The sequence below is a fragment of the Lemur catta genome, chromosome 1 (genome assembly GCF_020740605.2).
Source record: "Lemur catta isolate mLemCat1 chromosome 1, mLemCat1.pri, whole genome shotgun sequence".
In the NCBI taxonomy this organism is placed as follows: domain Eukaryota; kingdom Metazoa; phylum Chordata; class Mammalia; order Primates; family Lemuridae; genus Lemur; species Lemur catta.
The window spans coordinates 223,909,416-223,932,442 of NC_059128.1; the positions used below are offsets into that span (position 1 = coordinate 223,909,416).

Sequence of the window (23,027 nt, forward strand, 5' to 3'; positions counted from 1 at the left end):
CGTCATGACCCTCACCCCTAAAACCTTGCAAAAGACTAGCCCCGGGAAGGTTTAATCCTTTTTTAATTTAAGTGCCTAAAGCAGAAGGAACTGACTCGAACTTCAGGAAGTAGCTCTGAGGACAGGGTGGCAGGAAATGACAGAAAACCTGAATACGGAACTGAAGCAGCCGCTCAGAGTTTCTTGCTCTGAAGTGGCAGTCAGAGAGGGAGCCGGGTGTGGACGTGAGGAGCTGGGAGCTTAGAGCAGACGCTCGCGCTTGTGGAGGTGGGTACTCGGAGTGGTGGGAGAGTTGGGGAGCACGGGGCAAGAGCTGAAGAGGAACCTACTGGCTCTTAATCCTTGGTGAGGGGCAAGGCCACCACTGGTAGGCTTTTAACCTTTTATGGCCAGAAGGCCGGAGTGTGAGTGGTTGTGGAGAGTAATGATCTGGCAATGGAAACAGAGGAGAGGCTTGAGCCCAAGGAACATGGTTCAGCAGCCATCTAGGACCCCAGACCCAGTGAAGTGTTGCCTGGTTACTGCTGACCATCTGCAACCCACTCTAAGGCCTGTTGCTCCTAGGCACTGAGTTGGGAGGAGAACCACAGCAGATGAAGACAAAGTGTGCCCTTGAAAAGTGTATGGTCTAGCAGGGAGACAAAACCCACATAGGACATCTTGTGACAGATCAGGAAGTAGTTGCTAATGCACACTAGTGCTGACAACCAAGTACTGATGGAGGCCAAGTGAAGGCTTGATTGTTCAGCTGGGGCTAGTTTCTGTGGTTGTAGGATCACAGAATCCCAGGATGTCAGAAATGGAGGGGACTTTATAGATTAGGTTAACCCCTTCATTTATTTTCCACTGGGGAAATCAGAGGTGATCAGTGATTTGCCAAATTATTTAAGTTAATATTTGTGAATTGCCTAGTCTGGTACCTGGCAAACGAGGACACACTCTGTGTTGATTCCTTTACCCTGGTCCCACACAGGCTTAGTCCCAGAGCTGGAGAGGCCACCAGGTCCCCTGACTCCCAGTCCGTGTACTTCACTGATGCAGTGAGCCGTTGTCACGATGAGGCCCTTGATCGTGCCTGACAGCCCAGCCTCCTCACAGATTATTGTCTGGCCCCCACCTCTGGGTAGCACCTCTCACCTTGCCAATTTCTGGTCAGTAAGTCAGGGACATCAAATTGCCTCTGTTTCAGAAACTCTTCATTTCAAAAATGGGTGAAGGTGGGAGGTTTATGGGAGAGTCCAGCTGTGGCCTCAGAGGAACAGCAGGAAAGAGGACAGGACCATCGGGTCTCATTGCTTCCTTATTGCTCAGGACTATTTCAGAAACTTCTCCTTTCCAGTTTTCCGTGTGAAGTCCGTTTGCTGCAGAGCAGCCCAGGAGCCAGGGCATGAGAAACAGAGGGGTTGTAAGGATGCAGGACCATAGGTCTTGTGTCGCTGCCCCCACACAAGCGGGCCTGAGGGAAGGCAGAGCTGCTCTCAGCAGGGCCTCATCTCACGGTTAGGCTGACTTGGTCAGTACTTCTCCAGCGTCCCCTCAGCATCTCTCTAACCAGTCTACCCCAAAGTCCCCCTGGGCTGGTGTGCAAGGGGTTGTTCAAAGAGTATGGATAAGGGTGGAGTTTTCAAGTGGACATAGAAAACTGGAGAAATTGACGGCCCAGGTGGAGAGACAGGGAGCCCTAGCAGTGGTTGTAAAAGGATCTCCTTTGGGAGGTGATGGAGCGCTTGGGGGAAGGTCTCCAGGGGGACGAGGGGTCTGAGCAGGGAAAGGTTGCGGGGACATTGCCAGCTAGCAAGTGGTGCCCAGGTCAAGAAGTCTCAGTGGTCACCAGAGCAGATGAGCATTGTCTGTTGTCACCTCTTCACACCAAGATCCGGGATCCCACAGATGCCGAGCGACGGCGCGGCTCTCCTCACGCACTGTTGGCAAGGCCCGAGGGAGCAGTGGAGCTGCCCCAGAGGAATAGCAATTTGGCATCCCTTCAAACCGGTGTTCTCTACATGTTTCTTCAACATTTATTTAGTTGATAAAAAGTAAATATCTCTTAATGTTCCAAATAAGGGATATATTAGATGCTATTTTTGAACCATTAATCTTCTTCAGAAATATAATTAAACTGTTTTTAAAAATTGAGTAATAAATAACTTATTCCCAGAAAATAATACTTCTCCATGCACTGGAGAAGAGTTTTAGGAAAGCTCTCCTGCTCAGTTGGAGGAGGAGTCGGCAGAGGTTCAGTGTAGGAATTTCAGCTGACTGTCCCTGCTGACCTCACACAGCCGTGCAGTGACCGGTCTCGAAGTGGAGATGGGACAGAACTTGAGCGGAGGGTTGGAAAAAATCTGCGATATAGTTAAGCAGGTTGTAAGAATGAGTGTAGATGTTCACTCTGTCAGGAGCTGGGCTGATTTATACTTTGACAGCTATGAAAGAAGTCATGTGTTAGAATCTGAGTGAAAGGAGGCCATAATTTTAGGGATGTTGTAGCACTTTTCATTGATTACGACTTCAAGCCACTGCCTGGCTGGCCTCTGGACAGGAGGGAACAATCCCGGGTTATTTAGTGTTACCTACACCCATGCTGACTTCTCTCCAGACCCAGGTGGGCCCAGGCCTCATCAGTTTGTCTTGAATAAACCTCTGCCAACTCCTCCTCCAACTGAGCAGGAGAGCTTTCCTAAAACTCTTACTTGCTTTGCCTCATCTTCTATAACATTTTCTTCAAAGAAAAAGTGTCAGAAAATATTGGGCTGCTATGTCATTGATTTCAGCATTGTTGGTTTCTCTCCCATCGATTCTTTCCTGCCCTAAATTATTCCCATTCTCTGGCACCCTCAGATGTGGAAGTCTGTGGTGGGGCATGATGTGTCTGTTTCCGTGGAGACCCAGGGTGATGACTGGGACACAGATCCTGACTTTGTGGTGAGTTTGGAAGTAGCTTTGCTTGCACAGTGAAGAGGGTAGCTGGGGGGGCAAGGGCATCGGGGACACTCTATGGCCTTTGAGAAGGCTTGGGAATGACCTTTTGGGACTGAGACAGCCCTCATGGTGGGACTGATTTCTAGGACAGTTGGCTGTCACGAGTGGGACATACGTGACAGCTAGTGTCGAGGATGGAAGGAGACAGGCATGGATGAGTCTGCCAGTGTGGTTGACAGGCTATGGCAGGCTGTGCTGAAGGTGAGGAGCAGGTGAACCTGGGTCTCCTTTGGCCTGTGATCCAGGACGTGGGCTGGACATGTGTAATCTGGGGGGGTTGAGAAGTTGTAGGAGATCTGAGGGGAAAAGTGTGCAGGATATAGAGGAGGAATGGAGGTTTCAGAGCTCACCAGTTTAACTTGTACACGAGGTCAGGGTCAGGTAAACAGAAAAGCAGTATAAGTAAACACTTCTTCTGACTGAAGAAGGCAGTGGATGCAGGGGACATAAAAGGCATGTGTCCGTTGTGTGGCCCCTCTCAGTGTGGCACATTTCTTGCCACTACTTATTGCTCAGTGCTGTCTGTTTTTTGCAGAATGACATCTCTGAGAAGGAACAACGGTGGGGGGCCAAGACCATCGAGGGTTCTGGACGCACAGAGCATATCAAGTAGGTGCCAGAAGGACTGGGGAAAGGGGACCGGGTTATGGAAAGAACTGAGAGAAAACTCAGAGACGTAGGAGGAGACAAGGAAGGAAAAGGAGAGGATAGTTCATTTCTATGTATCTTTGTTTTTTTCCACAGTCTGTCCTTGTGTGCCCCTATGTGTGTCACTATGTACCGCTATTTCATGTCTCTCCTCTTATCCCCCCAACACTGTCATTATCTGTATTTTATGTCTAACAACTCTGCTATTTCCCCAAATGGGTCTGTTGTATCAACTGCCTCCCTTCCTTCAGTAAGCCATGAGGGATTCAGAGAGGAAGTGGCTCAAATACTGGGATTTTATCTATCTATTAATATCTATCTATCTATCTATCTATCTATCTAACAATCACCTATTTGTCATCTGTCTCTTCACAGAAATGTAAATGTGTGGTTAGAATGTAGGGGGACTTCAGATAGGTTAAGAAGAATTCAGTAAAATGTCAAGGTGAAGAACTCAGAATAAATGCTGTAAAAAAAACAATATTACCATCTCCTATGCCTGGCCCAAATGACTTTTTCTTCTCTTTTTTTTTTTTTTCTGTCTGTTTTTTTATTTTAATACTGGAGCAGCAGTTCAGTACCAAATGACTTTTAAAATACAAATTTGTACTTGGCTATTTGACAGAAGTTGGAAGCCATGAATGGTAACATGGAGAAATGTGATGCTTTGAAAACCTGTTGATAAAAATTACTTTGGCAACAACGTTTCGGTGTCTTTAAGATTATAGCCCAATATTCATTTTACCAGAAACAAACAAACAAAACCTTCTGAAACCAGAAGAGAAAAGAAATTTATAGACATATCTAATTATATCTGTGGGATTTATCATATATTTGGATTGAGAGATCACCTCCTCTCTTCCATAGAATATTCAGGGTCATCTAACCAGGACAGCTGGCTTTGGATAGTATCAGAATATCAAATATTAGTAGCCAGGTAGACACACTAACTAGTATAAGAAGAGCAAAAATCAGTAACTATATACAAAATGGCAAGATTAATAGAGTTTTAAGATGCATTTTAACTTTTTTCTCCACACAGCAGTGTTTTTAGCTCTAGATTTTAAAAACTGTCCATGGATGACCACATTGCACAAGCAACAGACTACAAAAACCTGACAGATGTTTATGCAATTGGATAATACTCAATTAGACAACAATATATTGTCTAATTAGACATAAATGGTTTGAATCAAGCAGCTGTAATGAATATTGTTCTTAAACAAACCATGCAATTCTTGAAGCAGAGAGACAAAAAGAATGAAACAGGGTCATAGGGTCATTCAGAAAGCTTCTTTGATGCTCTTCTGTGGGCTTGTGGATACCTCACACTGCCCCCCCCCCCCAGTCAAAAAAAAATCAAGACTCTTTTCCTTTTCTGAGTAAAGGTCACCCAGCCCTAGTGTCCTGGGAACTGTTCAGATGAGGATACACACTCTCTTGGCACCTTTCCTCTCCCAGTGCCTGTCTCATGTATAGGAGGTAGGAGTAGAATGTTTTAAGGAAGACTCCTAAATTCCTGCCATGATCTTATGGAAAGGGCTTGAGTTTGGATACCAGATAGATTTAGATTCAATTCTCAACTCTGCCACTATTACAGATGTGAACTTGAACACACAACCACTATGAATCTCAGCTTGTTTATCAACTGGGGATAATAACAGCTACCCGGCAGATAGATGGTTAGGAGTCAATGGGATAGCACATGTCAATGTCTAGTGCAGTACTTAGCACTTCCTAGCAGCTCAATAGTGTTATTTCTCTTTCCTGTTAGTATAGATTAGTTTAATCAGATTTCCTTTCGAAAACCTAACATAAACATGTAAGCAGATAACAGCCTTTCTTCTTCGTAAGTGGTGTTCACCTGGACTGCCCCAGTATATTAATAGATGACTGACTGGTGCCCCTCGGAGTCATACAGTGTGGTGACCCTGCATATTTCTGTGTTAACCTAACTGAATCCATATGGGATAGAACAGATGGTGGAGATATTTACACAAAAGCTCATTCACCTCCCATTTACCCAAGCTACCAAGGTATAAAGGCCTGGTCACTGATGGTAACAGGCCAGGTGACCTTCAACAGGTCACTTTTCCTCTCTGATTCTCAATTTTCCCACCTGAATCAAAAAGACCTCTAGAGACCTTCCAGCAGTAAGTCTCCAATATTCAGTGGTTCTCTCTGGCTAGTGTGGGCTCAGCTAATCTTTCAGTTCAGATGGGAAGCACCAAGGTCCCTGGAAAGGAGGAGAGATTGGAGAGGAGAACAGTAGCTACAAAGCTGAGATGACTCAAAGCAGGAAAAGGAAGTGGTTGTAGTTCTCATAAATCTCACTACCTTCCCCCAGACCATAATGTCTTTATTTAGGTCTGTCTTAAGTAAATTTAGTTTGAGAAGTTATTTGGTAATTCAGTGAGTAGCTCAAATGATCCTATCCACCCCTCATCTATTCTGTAAAGGAATTGTCTGGTTTCCAGGGCTATTTGCCCTTCTCTACCCCTTCCTCTCCCTGCTCTTGCTCATTCATTCTCTTTGGTGTATTTTCCCTTGACCAGGTAAGAAGTCTTATTATTCTATGACAGTACTTCTTAAACTGCCTATGGGATAGGAACAGGGATTTTTTTTTAAGCCTCTTTATTTTCAAATGTGTCATCGACTGATACTTTTGTAAAATAAAGTAAAATTGAATTGTTAGAAAAATGGAAAAAATGACAGAAAATACTAACTCAATTTTTATTTTTAGATTCAATAGATATAAAATCACTATGTCAAATTGCTATAAAAGTTTCTGAACACGTTGTATCAATTTTTATTCCAATTTCCTTGTGGAAGAGAAACAGTTCATCTTGTGGACCACACGTTGAATGGCACTGCTCTAGAATAGGCTTTCAGTACTTCCTGAAACCTGTCTGGCCTTTAGATTAAATCCTTCCTGAGATGAACCATAGGATACCTGCCTCAGTGGCTCTGGCCACTTTCTTGTGCCCTGGCATTTTATACCAAGTGGAAATGAAGAATGCTGCAGTGTCAAGAGTACTGAAATAGAATTCTGGAGCCCTAGGAATTGGTTCCAGCTCTGCTATAAAAGGACTCACAGTGCTGAAGAGGATTATTTCACCACTCTGCCCCTATTTCCTACTGGTGACGGGAGATAATAGTATCAGCCCTGTTCACTGTAAAGGGGTGCTGTGAGAGCCATGGCTCTCTTTGGCCATTTTCCATGGCCCCTTATTCAAATTATATCATCTATTGGCATGATCCTCTGACTAGCCTCTAGCCTTCCTGTTATTCGTTAGGTAGATATGCCTGAATATCATTTTCTAATCCCTTTTAAAAACTTGTTTCAACTATTTGACCATTTAACAATCAGTGTACTCATTAAAACTTTGCAGATTTTTCCCATTTGAAAGTAATGTTTGGCCTCGTTTTCTCCATTCTTCATCTAAATACTTCAGTTGGAAAGTACTGGACAGTCATTTACATGTACTTGGTACCAGTAGATTTTTTGACACAGACAGTTCTGAAGTGTTGGTGTTGTTGAACTGGCAACACGGGATCTCTGCTTTCACTGCTGCCAGGGGGTTTAGAGGAGGCATGGGAACAGAGAGTTCTTCCAGCACTCAGCTTAATTTCATTTGATTCATAGCCAGCTTTCTAAAATAAATAGTGGCTAAAGCTGAGAAGGCTTTTAAAAACCTTTAGTGGAATTATCCTACAAGGCCACCAGATGGGTCTATTCGTCCATGAAAGAGGAGAATTTCTGCTGTGAGTTGGCCTTTCTACCTGTACCCAACATGTCTGGTGTCCTGAGCTAGTGAAGTCCCCACAGCATCACTGTCTCAGTACCCTACACCTTCATTGCTTACTGTAGGAAGTCAAATTTCTTACTGAGGGTTCTCTTGCCCAAAAGTTTCAAATATATGTGTTCAAGTATCAGACCAGACTGCTCCTTAGTGGTGCTGGAGCTGACCTATCACTGCACGTCCTCAGGCCCCACAGGCTGCCAGAGGTGGCTCTCTACCCTCTGAAGTGTTGCAGTCACCTTCATGGTAAAGATGGGAGTGAGTGTGAAGTAAGGAAGAGAATGCCTCCTTTTGGTGTTACTTTCACTTAGGGATAGAAATGTCCAAATCAAGGTTATTGGAGGCTTAAAGTGTCATAGCAACTAATGATGAGTGAATTTTATCAGTTTTCATTAGTTATATGAATTCATAGCATCCACTGCCTGTCTTTCACCAAAGAAGCATGGGCCTACATTCAGGGGTGAGTGTTGATAAGTCTCACATGATTTGAGGTGGGTGAGTTGTCATTTAGGTGTCTCTTAGGAATTATCAGGCTGGGGGGAGTGGGAAGAGGATATTAATTCTTGACCAAGAAGTATACAAAATACTAGTGTATAAATGCATTTCCCCAGTACTATGTTTTTATAAGCATCATTTTTAACCACTTCCTAATATGCAAATGAAAGGTAATATTTCAATTTACCTATTATCCAATTATTTGTCATATAGGTTGTTTCTTGGTTCTTGCTATTATATACAATGTTTCAATGAATATCATTAGATATTAAGTTTTGTCATATTTAAAATTATTTTCCTGCCTGGGGTAGACTTCTAAGACTAGAATGTAGAGATCCAATGGTATTTGAATATTTTTATGCTTCTTGAAAACAGTTCATCACTGGTAGAAAGCAGATATATTCAAAGAGGAAAATAACTTTCTAGTTATTAGTGTCATTGTCCTCTAATATGTAGGAACATGAAAAATGGGGCTGAAGATTAGAAGATCATTTTAGTGTGCAAAATAACAGACTAGAGGGAATGTTATACTATTGGCCTATGGAGAGTTTAAATCAGGCTCTGGCATGCATGCTAGGTTGATCTCTTACTTCCAGACCCATCATTAGTATATTTTGGGGGCTCAGGTTTTTGCTAAAAATAAACAGAGCAAACCTCAAGATTTCCATTTTTGGGAGAAGGTGGGTTTGTTAACCTCCTGTGCTAGATGAGTCTTGGTCGTGTGGTTTTTTCCAGTATTCACCAGCTCAGGAACAAAGTGTCAGAGGAACATGATGTTCTCAAGAAGAAAGAGATGGAATCAGGGCCCAAAGCCTCCCATGGCTATGGAGGTCGGTTTGGAGTAGAAAGAGACCGAATGGACAAGGTAAGTCAAAAAAGAGAGATTTTCTTTAAAAAAAAAAATACAAATTGACTCATTTATTGGTTTTATGTCTTAAAATTTGTTCAAAAGCATGGTATCCATTTGGGCTCAAAATAGAATGTCCATATATTATTCATATCAATTTTTGTGATCTCAACGCATAATCTATAAATGGCAGAAAGTGGAAGTCCAAATATTAGAACAGCTGGCCTGTTGCAGCCAAGGAGCACAAATGGAGAAGGGAAAAATATGTTTTAAAATCATTTGCTGCTTTTAAATATTTGTGTGTTATGTTGTAATTTCTCTTATTATTTTCATTACTCTGTATTTAGTGATCTTTTTGTGTATATATTATAAATTATATGTTGTGTAAAAGTTCAGAATTCACTTCCGAACTTCGATGGCCATGCAGGAGCAAAGATCTAGAACAAAAGTATCTGGCTGTTCTAGTGAAATATTCATCTGGGCTATGGTAGCCAGTCAGTCCCCTTGGTCTCTCCTCGATACTACCCCTGTTTCTGTTTTGCTGCACAATGTCCTAGTTTTAGCTTTCTGTTTATTTCGCGTTTAAACACTGCTCTGTCTACCCAGTCTCTATCCTCTGGCTCCCAGCCCATCCTATATGAGTGTTGGGTATGATGGCTGCCTAATGGTATTAAAAAAGAATTAGGGATATGCAAAAAAAAGTCATCTTGCTCTCCCATCACGTATTCATTGGCACCACTGTCAGAGGCTATAGGTCTGACCCGAAATGGAATTTCTTATATTCTTACATCTCATTCCATCTCTGTATTTTTTTCAAGGTCATTGTTATCTTTTCACTCATTCCATCCTTGATTTTTCTCAGAGTGCTGTGGGCCATGAGTATGTTGCTGAGGTGGGGAAGCACTCTTCTCAGACCGATGCTGCCAAAGGTTTTGGGGGCAAATACGGAGTTCAGAGGGACAGGGCAGACAAGGTAAGTGACAACTCCCCCTGCACCATCTGCCTCAAATCATGTGAGACTTATCAACACTCACCCTTGTGAGCACTGATGCTTCTTTTGTGAAAGTGGATGCTATGAGGACCCAGCACCATGAGCTCCCCCAGCTAGTCATTCTTGGCATCAATGTTGGCGCCCACATGCTGAACTGAAAGGCATTCATTTAAATAAGGCAGAGACTCTCAAACTCTCTGTTTGAATAAGAAATTCCTCAAGCTATTGGTTTTTATTATACCTGTATGCATGAAGAGAGAAAAGAGAATTTCAAAGCTCCTCTTTTGGCTTAACATAAAAACCTTATAAATATTCATGCCTTTCAGGAAAACAGAGATGTCAGTTTAAATATTATTACCATGGCAGCAAAAAATCGAGTAAAACAACTTATTAGGATTACAATGTTTTTAAAAGGTAATGGTTACTTTTCACAAGATTTAGCATCAATCTTAGAAGTCTGGGCATTTCTAAAGACTCCTTTATACAAAAAAAAAAGTTATTTTTAAAGAGAAATAAAAGACACGATGACTACAGCATCATACAGTGGACAGGAGAGTAAGACTGATAACTCATTGATGTTCTTAGTTCCATACCTTATTAGATCAGATTCTTTGAACTCATTTTTTATGGTGCAGAATGATGCCCCTTCTCCTGAAGCTGCACATAGAGAGAGGACATCTCCTTCACAGCCAGCTGAGACTTTCTTTTTTTACCCAGCACTTGTTAACTAGGTGGGCAGGAGTCCTTAAAGCTAAGTTTTAGAATGTTAATTGTTTATATTGTAGGGAAAAAAAAAAACAGAAAAAAAGCAAGACCAGGAAAGTTCAAAATATACTGTAAAGGAAAGGAAAAATGCAGCAGGTAAATTTTAAATGCAACCATGGAATGTGGCGCATGGAATATTTTATAATCAGGATGGAATTTCTGGTTCCATCTTGGCCCCCCTCCTACCTGCCTTTGCTTAATCTCTTATTGTTATATCTTTTGCTCACAAAGCCACAAACTGAATCACCTAAACAGTGTGTCATGTAAATCAAGAAACAATGCATACTAATTATCTCTTAAGATACAAAACCCAGACTTGGTTAGAGACCCATAGTTAACGAGCAGATGGGCACAAAGCTCCATGGTGATGTTCGGTGTTGGGCCAACATCTCCAGTCCTGGGGTCAGCTAGGATCCAGACCCTCCCGGTTGCCCTCCTCCCTCCAACATCCACACGTTTGTGTTTCTACTGCTGAGTAAGGAAAGAGACACAGTATAATCAACTGGGAATAGGATATTATCTCTTCTTACATGAACATAGTGCTTTATAGTTTACAAAGCACTTTTCTAGCTATTATCCCTTAGTTTTGTGAGGATTCATTAGGAAGAAAAGCACTACTTTAGTGAGTGACCTAATACAGACACTTTATATACCTTGTCCCCTTTAGTTCTCTTAATATCCCAAATGAAGAGGGATCATTTCTCTCATTTTATAGTCAAGGTAGGTAAGGTGGATATGCCTCTCTTCATTTTATATTTGAAAAGACTGGGCCATAGTAATTATCGAGGAACATGCCTAAAGTTTAACAATTATAAGTAGGGGAGGTGGGGTCTGAATCTAGAACTGTCTGTGTCCAGAGCCCACGTTCTTCGCTCTGTATAGCACACGGCATCCACCCACACCAGCCTGTTCTACATTAAACCTCCATACTCAGCCCCAAGGCGCTGTAAACTACCTCTGGGGCAGAGCTGGGAGTAAGAGCAAGTCAGGGAGGGGAAAAATCGTCAGCTCAAATTAACCCATTCTCTCTCCTCCTCTCTGTAGTCAGCAGTTGGCTTTGATTATAAAGGAGAAGTGGAGAAACACACATCTCAGAAAGGTGAGGACTCTGTGCTTCCGCCTCAGCAACCTGACTGGCCACCTCGTCTGCTAAGATTTCATTTTCCAACAGCTGCTGTCAGCTCCCTTTAGTCCCATGACCCAGCTCCCCTCTACTTTATTTACTTTTTAATCCAACTGTGTAGTTGCTTCTTTCTTTCTCCTTTATTGTTTTCTGTGATATTGATCAAGTTTTCTTAAATCCCTCTTTTTCCTCTAATGAATTGAAAATAAAGTATTCTACTCCTTCTACTCCCTTATTTTAGGTTATCTCTAAGTTTTAGCATGCATCTTTGCCTTAAATTTAAAATTAATCACTATCTCTTTCTGAATAATATGGGAAATTTAGACTATTTTAACTACATTCTTTCTACCAACCATATTATTGTTATTCAGTATATTAGTTCTATCTCATTCTTAAATCCCACAAAATTAATCATTATTATTAGTAAATACATATTTAAATTGATCAACATATTTATCAATTTCATAGCTCAACATTGTTTATTATATTTCATTGTTTCCTCTTTGATGCTTCTAATTCTTTCTTACTAAAATATATCCTTTGATAATTCTTTCAGCGAGTCTGTGAAAGAACTCCCAGTCTTTGAGCAATGTCGTTATTTTGCACCATTCTTCATTGTTGCTATCCCTTCATCACTGTAAAGGTATTATTTCATTGTCTCTAACATCTCTCTTGTGTCAGACTAATTATCATTCCTTTGTAAGTAACATGTCTCATTTATCTTTTTTTATTATTATTAAAGGTTTTCTTTTGGTCTGATGTTCTGCAGTATTATTAAGGTGTGTCTAGGTGTTACATCTATTTTATTCTCTTGTATTACACTTATTGCTCCTCTTGAACCTCAGACATGACGTTCATTGTAGAAAGTTCTCACATATTTTCTCTTTGAATTGTGCCTCTCCTCTCTTCTCTTTAATTCCTTCTTCTTGAACTTATATTAAGTGTGTATTAGACTTTCTCATTTTCTTCTTGATGTCTCTTAATTTCTCTTCTCTATTCCTATCTCTTTATCTTCCTGTGCTGCATTCTGGGCAATTCCTTTGGATCTATGCTAAGTTCACTAATTCTCCGTTCAGCTATATCAATTATTGTTTAAGCTGTCCATTACATTTTCAGTTTTCTTTCACACATTTCATTTCTGAAAGTTTGTTTCTATTGCAAATCTGCTGATTCTTTTTCTATAATGTCTTATTGCTTATATCATGGTTCCCTGCCCCCCTTTCTTAAGCTCTTTAGTTATTTTAAAAATATTTATTTTATTGTTTCTTTCATATTTTATATGATTTGCAGCTTTGGGGCGTGCCAGTTCTTCTGTTTGATTAATCTGCTTTCCCTTATGGTTATTTATTTCCTTGATGGTTTGTAATTTTTGTTTGTAAACTTATTTCAGTGGGGAAGAAGGATATTTGTTTCATGGGAGTTTCATGTGCCCTGGGTTTAGTAAGTGCCCCATAGAGAGAAATTTTGTCTTTACTTCTGGCTGAGTTCTAGAGGTCTTAATAGAAATGAACCTTTATGTTTTTTCCCCCACTGAGTTCAAGTCTTTATGTTTTTCCTTAAGTTACTATTTATGGTATGTTGTACTTTTCAAGGAATTTGTCCATTTTATTTATGTTGTCAAATTTAGTGGCATAAATTCATTTATAGTATTCTCTTCTTTTTAACCTCTAAGATTTGTGGTAATATGAAATACCCACTTCCATTTCTGATATTGTCTATTTGCGTTTTTTTCTCCTTTTAATTGATTATTCTTACTAGAAGTTCATCAAATTTATTATTCTTTTCAAAGAACTAGGTTTTGGCATTGCTAATTTTCTCTATTATTTACCTATTTTTAAAAATGTATTAGTTTCTGCTTATTATTTTTTCTCCTACTTAATGTTGGTTAAATTTGTTCTTTTTCTAGCTTTTATTTTTTAGTAAAAATATAGGTGATTTTATTTTCCTGACATAATCTCTATTATCATCTCAAATCATTTGAGATCCCCTTCCCATCCCACCATCCCACCATTTTTTAAAATTTTTTTTAGTGTGTGATTCTACCATGGTTTTATTTATTTATTTATTTTTCTCAATAGATTTAGGGGGTACAAGTGGGTTTTTTTGATACATGGGTTAATTGTATAGTGGTAAAGTCAGGGCTTTCAGTGTACCCATCATCTGAATAGTATGGATTGCACTCGACAGATAATTTTTTGATTCCTTACCCTCCTCCCATCCTCCCCTCTTCTGAGTCTCTAAAGACTGTTATGCCACTCTATATGACCATGTATACCCATTACTCAGCTCCCACTTATAAGTAAATGCATGTGGTATTTGTTCTTCCATTTCTGAAATACTTAGGATAATGATCTCCAATTCCATCCAAGTTGCTGTGAAAGACATTTTTTCATTCTTTTTAATGGCTGAGTAGTACTCCATGGTATATATGTACCATATTTTCTTTGTCTAGTCATCAGTTGATGGGCACTTAGGCTGATTCCATATGTTTGCAATTGTGAATTCTGCATATGAGTGCATGTGTCTTTTTGATATAATGACTTCTTTTCCTTTGGGTAGATAACCCAGTAGTGGGATTGCAGGATCGAATGGTAGGTCTACTTTTAGTTCTTTGAGGAATCGCCGTACTGTTTTACATAGAGGTTATACTAATTTACATTCCCACCAACAGTGTATAAGCATTCCCTTTTCACTGTATCCACACTAACATCTATAGTTTTTTGATTTTTTTATAATGGCCATTTTGACAGGGATAAGGTGTTATCTCATTGAGGTTTTAACTTGCATTCCCATGATTATTAGTGATGCTGAACATTTCTTCAGATGTTTGTTAGACATTTGTACAAAAGTAGATACATAGCTCAAAGGCACAGAATAGAGAAACCAGAAATAAAACCATATAGCTATAATCAACTGATTTTCAACAAAGTAGACAAAAACATACACTGGGGAAAGGACACACTGTTCAATAAATGGTGCTGGGAAAATTGGATAGCCAAATGCAGAATGAAACTGGATCCCTATCTCCCACCATAAACAGAAATTAGCTCAAGATGGATTAAAGACTTAAGTGTAAGACCTGACTCCATAAAAACCCTAGAAGAAAACTTAGTAAAAACTCTTCTGGACATTGGCCTAGGGAAAGAATTTATGACTAAGATCTCAAAAGCAAATATAATACAATAAAAATAAAAGTAAATAAATGTGACTTAACTAAAAAGTTTCTACACAGTAAAAGAAATAATCAACAGGGTAAATAGACAACCTACAGAATGGGAGAAAATATTCACAAACTATACATCTGACAAAAAACTAATATTCGGAATCTACAAGAAACTCAAACAAATCAGCAAGAAAAAAACCAAATAACCCCATTAAAAAGTGGGCAAAAGACATGAACAGATAGTTTTCAGAAGATATACAAATGGCTAACAAACATATGAAAAAATTTTTCTAGCTTCGTAAGGTAGAAACTTAGATAATTGACTTTAAGCATTTTTTTCCTATGTGGGCACTTACAAAACTACACATTTCCCTGTAAACACTGCTTTTGTTACATTCAATAAATGTCATATGTGTTTTAATTTTCATTCAGTTAAAAATATTTTCTAATTTGCTTTGTAATTACTTATTTGACCCATGGGTTATTTAAAAGTGTGTTATTTACTTTGTAAGTATTGGGGAAATTTTCTAGATAATTTTATTGCCATTGACTTCTAACTTAATTCTATTGTGATCAGAATAAGATCTGTAATATTTCAATCTTTTGAAATGTATTTCGACTTTATGGATCAGCACATGGTCTATTTTGGTGAATGTCCTATGTGCATAAAAAAGTATATCCTATAGTTTTTAGGTAAGCGTTCTATAATAGTCAGTTAGGTCTTATTAGTTGGTGATATTTGGCTCTTCTATAATTTTACTTATTCCTTTTTGCCCAAAATCTCTACCCATTAATGAGAGAAGAGTGTTCAACAATGATTATGGATTTGTCTATTACTCTTTCTAAATCTCTCAGTATTTGCTTCATGAATTTTGATTCTGTTAATAGGTTCATACCAGCATATATATTCCTGATGAATGATGAATTATTCTTTTATCTTTGTGTTATCTTGTGTTATGTCTCTCTTGTCTCTTCAGTGCATTTTTTTTTTTTTTTTTGAGACAGAGTCTCTCTCTGTTGCCCAGGCTAGAGTGCCATGGCGTCAAGCTCACAGCAACCTCAAACTCCTGGGCTTAAGCAATCCTTCTGCCTCAGCCTCCCGAGTAGCTGGGACTACAGGAATGTGCCACCATGCCCAGCTAATTTTTTTCTATATATATTTTTAGCTGTCCAGATCATTTCTTTCTTTTTTTAGTAGAGATGGGGTCTCGCTCTTGGTCAGGCTGGTCTCAAACTCCTGACCTTGAGCAATCCTCCTGCCTCAGCCTCCCAGAGTGCTCGGATTACAGGCATGAGCCACCACGCCCAGCCAGTGAATTTTGTTTTGAGGTCACTTTGTCGCATATCCATGCTATGTTTCTTTCTTTCTTTTTTTCTTTTCTTTTTTCTTTCTTTCTTTTTTGAGACAGGGTCTTGCTCTATTGTCTGGGCTCGAGTGCAGTTGTATCATCCTAATTCACTGTAGCCTCCCAACTCCTGGGCTCAAGCAATCCTCCTGCCTCAACCTCCCAAAGTGCTTGGATTACAGGTGTGAGCCACTGCACCCGGGCTCCATGCCATCTTTCTTATGCTTACTCTTTCCATGATATATATTTTTCTGGATCGGCATTTAAGTTAATTTCTCAGCATAGAATTCCCACATCATACAAGTAGGAAAAAATTGGGTATTTGCATTCCATACTCAGGTGTAGCCTTGGAGTTTCCAAGTCTCATAGGCAAAATTTTCCCCTATAAAATGCTCAACAGACTATAAGCCTCCTCACCACTTCCCTGAAGAAGTAAGTAGAAATTTTTCAGAACTCTTATATAGGAATGGGCAGAAATTAATCTCAAGTTCCCTAGCCCCCTACCTTGTTCTTATATAGAAATTAGAACCTCAGATCCTAGATCCTAATCACTATTCACTACATTTGGAACTTACTAATACAAAGCCCTTGGGTTTTCTGTGGTTTCAGCTCATAATTACCTTTATACACAGCGCTTTGATTCATTTCTTTGTTTCTGGAGCCAGGATTTTTTTTTCTTCTTTTCTTTTGAGCTTTACTGTTTTCAAAAGAAATTGTTATATTTTAGCTGACATTTCTATGTGCTTATATGGAAGTAGAGAAAATGCATATAGTTCATATGTATCTGCCTCTTTTTTTTTTCTGAAAATCTCTCCCCACACTTTCCCTACTTGCTCCTTCCTTGGAGAAGAAGGGAGACAATTGAAATGATCTTTTCATCTTGGGATAGAAGTGAGGGAGAAAAGAAAGAGGAAGAGTGAGCAGTGTTCAATTAAAAGGTGACTTAGGACACAACTTCTCTTTAATTAACCTGTATTCAAGCCCTGCTCTATTCTCAGGCCCCTAACGCCCTGCACCATTCCTCCTGACCTCTCTTCTCCAGCACTGCCCTGTGGGCTGGAGGCTGAGGGTGGGCTCTCATGATTGCTCCTTCAACCGTAGATTACTCTCATGGCTTTGGTGGCCGTTACGGGGTTGAGAAGGATAAACAGGACAAAGCAGCTCTGGGATATGACTACAAGGGAGAGACAGAGAAACACGAGTCCCAGAGAGGTGAGTTGGGGCTGGGAAGAGGAAGGTCACAGATCTAAGGTATGTGGACAGAAAAGGATGCTGCTTAGCATAGAGCTCTCCTTCTTCCTTTCTGGAAGTTGGCCAAGTGGTCCAGAATACAGAGGGGCAGATGTGCAGTGCAGGTGCTGAAGTGGACGGCAAGTGTGTGTGTGGCGGGGGAGGGGGGGGGTCGGTGGGGGAGGGGAGGCCAGGAGAGGTGGAGAGGAAAACAGCAGGATTAAGAGCAGGGCAGGGGAGGGAGGCCAGTGCGAAGGGGTCATTAAGAAAGGGATGAAGACAGACAGGCTGGGTGGTGGCCAGAGGGTGGCTTGGCTATGAGTCTTATGAGCCCCAGTGCCTCACAGAGGACAGAGAGGTCTACTGCTTCCCTGGGACACATAGGGATGGCTGGAAGACTCTCCTTTTTCCTATTTCTTCTTTTACATTTCCCTTTGTCTGTCACATCTCTTTTTTGTTTCCCTCTTTCCATCTCTCTTCTCCATTCTCTCCCAACTTTTCCTCTCCGCATCCTTTTCCTTCTCTTCCCATCCATTCCTCTCTTTATCCTCTGATTCTCACATTTCCTCCTACACCTTTCTGCTTTCCACATTCCTGTCTTCTGGTCTTTCTTCCCACTGATCCTTCTCCCCACCCATTCCCAGCATTTGAATCTCCTGTTATGACTCTCAGAACTTTCTGTCCTGCAGATTATGCCAAGGGCTTTGGTGGCCAGTATGGAATTCAGAAGGATCGAGTGGATAAGGTAAAGCACTGAACACTAATGTCCTGAGAAGAGTTCCCTAAGTTTAGAGAAGTACACAGAGAAAAGTGAAAGGCACAGCTAGGAGAAGGAATGGACAGTCCTTGTGGGTTTCCTGAGCCCATCCTGATGGTGTCCTGCATTCCCCATTAACTACCCTCAGCATCTAAAGGGTACGTCCTCCAAAGCCTGAGCCTTGCCTGAGGAGAGTGGAGAGAGGCAGAGAGAGATAGAGAGAGAGGTAAAACTCAGGGAAAGGTGCTGTTAGACTTAAAATTTCATTGATTGCTTGGCATTGCTTAACCCAATCTCAGTCTCTTCCTGCTCCGTGTCCCGGTCCTCCTCATGCATTGGCCAGGGTCCCTGCTATATTCTAGGCAACTGGGCTTGGAGACATGAGATTCTAAGTACACTGAGCTTTCAAAAAGGGGAGCTGATCCCACCAGTTTAGAACTTCTTAGCCCCTCTCTCTGCCACAAAAACCCTGTCCAGCTGTTGGGCGTCAGATGGTTGGGGGTACTTCCTACAGCAGCCCCCCCCAACACTACCTCAGCTCTCTACTGCCCTTTCCCTTGCCCAACCTACCATTCTCCTACTGCAGAGCGCTGCCAGCTTCAATGAAATGGAGGCCCCAACCACGGCTTATCAGAAGACAACACCCACAGAAGCTGGTGAGTCTCCATGATTCCCTCTCTCTGTGCTCCTCAACCCCTTCTTCCTATTCTTTTTCCTCCCCACATGATCTTTCCATTCCTTTAGCCACTGAGATTGGCTGAGGTGGACTCGATCTCTACCCTCATATTCCCAGATTACATCTCCTAGAAAAACCAGGTCTCGGGGATAGAGAGATGGAGTGGCCCTGGGAGAGGAACGGGGGAGGGGGTGCTGGGAAACCACCTGGGAAGGGTGCACAGGGATGGGAGTGTGGAATAAAGGTTCAGGGTGGGTGGTGGCTAAAGGCATACAGATTTAAGGAATGTGGACAGGGAAGGATGCTTGTTAGGGGACCAAGGCTGATAATTCAGAAAGGACAAGAGGTTGAGGTTGCACAGCCTGGCCATACGGAAATCTAGGCTTCAGGGCTACCCCACTGTCCTCTAATCCCCCTGTTCCTCCATCAGTACCTCTCTACCTTCCCTCCATGAGTCCCCTTCCCATCTTCTCTCCTCCTGGATATTAAACCGATTCCTCTTCTTTCCTCAATCTCCACCCCTTCCCCCAGCCCCTATTCCAAGACAACCCCAATTTGTCTTATTTGTGTCTGCAGCTTCTAGTGGTGCCCGTGGACTGAAGGCAAAATTTGAGTCCATGGCTGAGGAGAAGAGGAAGCGGGAGGAAGAGGAGAAGGCACAGCAGGTGGCCAGGCGGCAGCAGGAGAGAAAGGCTGTGGTAAAGATGAGCCATGAGGCTCAGCCACCACCAGTGGTGCCTGTGGAAGAGCCAGAGGTGCCGGCCCCACTGGCCAAGAAAATCTCCTCCGAGGTGAGTGCCTCGCCCTCTGGGATCCACTGCCAGGATCTCTTGCCCAGACAGGAGCCTAAGAGGTCCAAACCACTGGCAGAAAATGAGGCAAAGGCCTCCCCTGTGCTAGGCAGTCTGCTATCTCTGTCCTTAGGAAGGTTTCATTCTGACTGGAGTTAGGCCTCATATTCCAGGGGAAAACCCCAAGATTTATGTAGTACAACAGAAGACCAGTCACCAGCCGGGACAGCCATTTCTTGAGGGCTGAGTTCCATGTGAATTGGCAGAGAGCAGGAGAGGGTGTTGCTGGTAAGTGTAAGTGTGAAGATGCAGGTTTGCTTACTTGGGAGATGCTTCATTCCCCGCAGGCCTGGCCTCCAGCGAAGAGTCATCCATCATCAGAGCCTGAGCCTGTGAGAACCACCAGGGAACAACCAATGCCTCCCCTACCCATGAGGCAGAATCCTCCAGAGGTAAGCAGAGCCCCAAAGATTCTCTGTCCCTACCCCATCTCCTCGGGTCTTAGGAAGGTGAACTGTATGGAGGGACCAACCATGCTGGTTTGCCTGGACCTCTTCTGGTCTTAGCACTGAAAGTCCTATGTTCTGGGAAACCCTTCAGTCCTCGGCAAATGAGGACAGTTGGTTACCCTCGCTGCGGTATCTCAACAATGTGCTTTTGCTTCAGTGTCTTCCTGGTCTTCCAAGAAATGTGACTTGCCTTCCACTCTTCCCCACCCTGACCTCTTACATTCCCCTCCCACCATCTCTGGGTAGGTGTTTTGAGAGTGTGAGTGTCGAGGAGGTTGAGAAATGAGGATGGATGATACTGCATTCCCTAGGAGTGGCTGTAGATGGAGGCTAGGGTGGAGGGTAGAGGAGGGGTGTGAAGGGAGGGCCCTAGCAGTCCTGCAATGAGACTCCTTGAGTCCTCCTGGTGAGTGGAGGTCACCCTGCTCCACACTGTCTCTTCCCAGGACAATGAGGAGCCCCCAGCTCTCCCCCCAAGAACTCCGGAAGGCCTCCAGGTGGAGGAAGAGCCAGTGTATGAAACAGCACCCGAGCCTGAGCCTGAGAATGACTATGAGGATGTTGAAGAGATGGACAGGCACGTGCAGGTTGATGACCCAGAAGGGGACTATGAAGATGTGCTCGAGCCTGAGGCTGGTGAGTGGTGGGAGAATCAGCTCCTGAATTTGGACAGGTCTGGGGGAGGTGGGTAAGAGGAAGAAGAATTTCTCCATTGCGCAGCAGGATCTATCTCTATTTGCCTTCTCCATGGTGGTGAGACCATATTTCTCACTATACAGGATCATCAGGCTGCCCAGCTGGGGCCATGGGCATCTCAGCTGTGGCCCTGTATGACTACCAAGGAGGTAGGTTGGCGTGGCCTGAGGGGCCTGGTTCCTGGAGTGGGGGGACATGGGGAAGGAGGGATTCACATCTGGCCATCCTAACATCCCCTCAACTTCCTCCACAGAGGGAAGTGACGAGCTTTCCTTTGATCCGGATGATGTCATCACTGACATCGAGATGGTGGATGAGGGCTGGTGGCGGGGGCGTTGTCATGGCCACTTTGGACTCTTCCCTGCAAATTATGTCAAGCTCCTCCAGTGACTGGCGCTCTCTGTCTACTGCAACTGTGACTTCCCATGTCCAAAGTGGCTCTGCCTCCACCCCCTCCCCATTCCCGCTGCAAGTGTCTAACAAGATGTATGGGTTGCCTGACGCTCTGGACATGCTTCCCTCTCCCGTTCCATTAAAGGCTTGGGGCAGAGACAGCATGAAGAAGGGGTGTCCTTCCCCTCAGTGTCCTCTCTCCCCTGGATGAGCTCATGGACATGTGTCTTGGGGTCCTGCCTCCTTCCCCACGAATGCCTCCTAACCCCCCACACTCTGCTCTCCAACCTTGTACTCTGGGCTTCCTGGTTTGCTTACCTGGGAAGGTGTGTCTAGATTGCCTGGTTTACCTGGTTATGCTGTTTGCCCACTTTCCTTCCTTGAAGACATATCCCTGAACCTTCTCTCTGCTGAGTCTTAAAATTGGAAATAAAGTGGGACTATGGCTCACCCTCTGCTGAGGTAAATAGTACTTTTTGTGCAGCCCTCAAGGGCCCTGACTCTCCTTGGCTCCAATTCTCCTTCCTTCTTCCAGGAACATGCAGAAGACTCCCTCTTCCCCCTTCCTACACCCCTGCAGCCTGGATGTCAAGGGCTAGTCCTTGTCCTTAGACTGCACTTTCGACCCAGTCCAAAACAGACCAGCCTGAGGAGTAGCAGTGAGGTGGGGGAAGAGAGGGCCAGGTGGTTTCCGTATTAAAGCAGTTCAGCTTCTACTGGCTTTAGCAGTTGTGGGAGGCCAGCTACATTCGGCCTACGAGTAATGACCACACTCTTTCAGGACATGGGGATTTGTGAGAAAGAAGCACAAATTAGGGGACAGGAAGAAGGAAAGGGGAGGTTTGGTGAACAGAAAAGACTGAAGCTAAAGGAAATAAACTCAGGTGAGGTGTAAGAGGATTTGAAGCCAGAGACAGTGACCTCTGCTCAAGAGAGTCCAGGCTTCCTTATAGCTGGACTGAACTCAGTGGTCAGGAGAGGGTGGATGGAGGAAGCACATCTGTGTGGTCTGGGGCTGAGGCAGATAAGAAAAGGGGCGAGGACACTGGGCAGACAGTGACAGGCAGAAGGTGAATCACCAAGCACAACAGGGGGAGAGTGAGAGGCCAGGGCACTATGGGCCCAGCTGCAGGCTCCTGTGCTCACCCTCAGCAAGGTCCAAGTTAGAAGATCCTGGGGCAAAATCAAAAGAAAAGGCAGAGATTTGGTGCAGGGGATCTTTGGTTGGTAGGACATAGAAGTCTGTGCTGTTATCAGTATGGAAGTTGGGTCCAGCTTTCAAAGTCGGGGAAGGCATAGGGATCAAGAAGGAGCTGGGGTTAGTGGCTGAGATGCAGTTAGTTGTTCCAGGACCTCACAGAGCAGGTGAGTTGCCCAAGTGTCTAAAGTGTTGTGTCCCTCGGGCTTGTTTCTTGGCTTTTCTTAATGACACACACTCCTTGGTTTCAACAATGATGTCTATGCCAGTGAATCACAAATCTGTCTCTAGACCTAACTCACAAGATTCACCCAGTTAGACTTTCAGAGTGCAAAGCAGATTTATTTCCTCTTACAGAGACATTGGGATTTCCAGTATGTAGAAGTCACCACAGATATACTCAATCTCATCCCTCATTTCAGTTTGATTTGATATCACACATAAGTCAGACTTTGATGGTGATTTTCCTGATACATCTCCAAGATCCACCTTGCTTTTCACCTTGCCCTTTATTGTAAGACAGAAATTCCTTTTCCAGAGCCCTGTGCTGCTAAGGCGGCAAGGTCCTCTCTGCCTCAGTTGTACCGGCCTCTTCCTCCCACTCACCCGCTCCC

General features: G+C 42.9%; 1 protein-coding gene across 1 annotated transcript; it reads left to right on the forward strand.

Moving 5' to 3' along the window:
• Positions 1–142: 142 nt before the first annotated feature.
• HCLS1 (hematopoietic cell-specific Lyn substrate 1) lies at positions 143–21,670 on the forward strand. The gene is made up of 14 exons (XM_045540175.1): positions 143–267; positions 2,842–2,925; positions 3,518–3,591; positions 8,664–8,793; positions 9,638–9,748; positions 11,576–11,630; positions 17,265–17,375; positions 18,083–18,138; positions 18,737–18,806; positions 19,403–19,617; positions 19,965–20,069; positions 20,573–20,762; positions 20,906–20,971; positions 21,076–21,670. Exons 2-14 carry the CDS (start codon positions 2,842–2,844, stop codon positions 21,210–21,212), a joined length of 1,404 nt encoding a protein of 467 aa, XP_045396131.1. The 5' UTR covers positions 143–267; the 3' UTR covers positions 21,213–21,670.
• Positions 21,671–23,027: the final 1,357 nt, after the last annotated feature.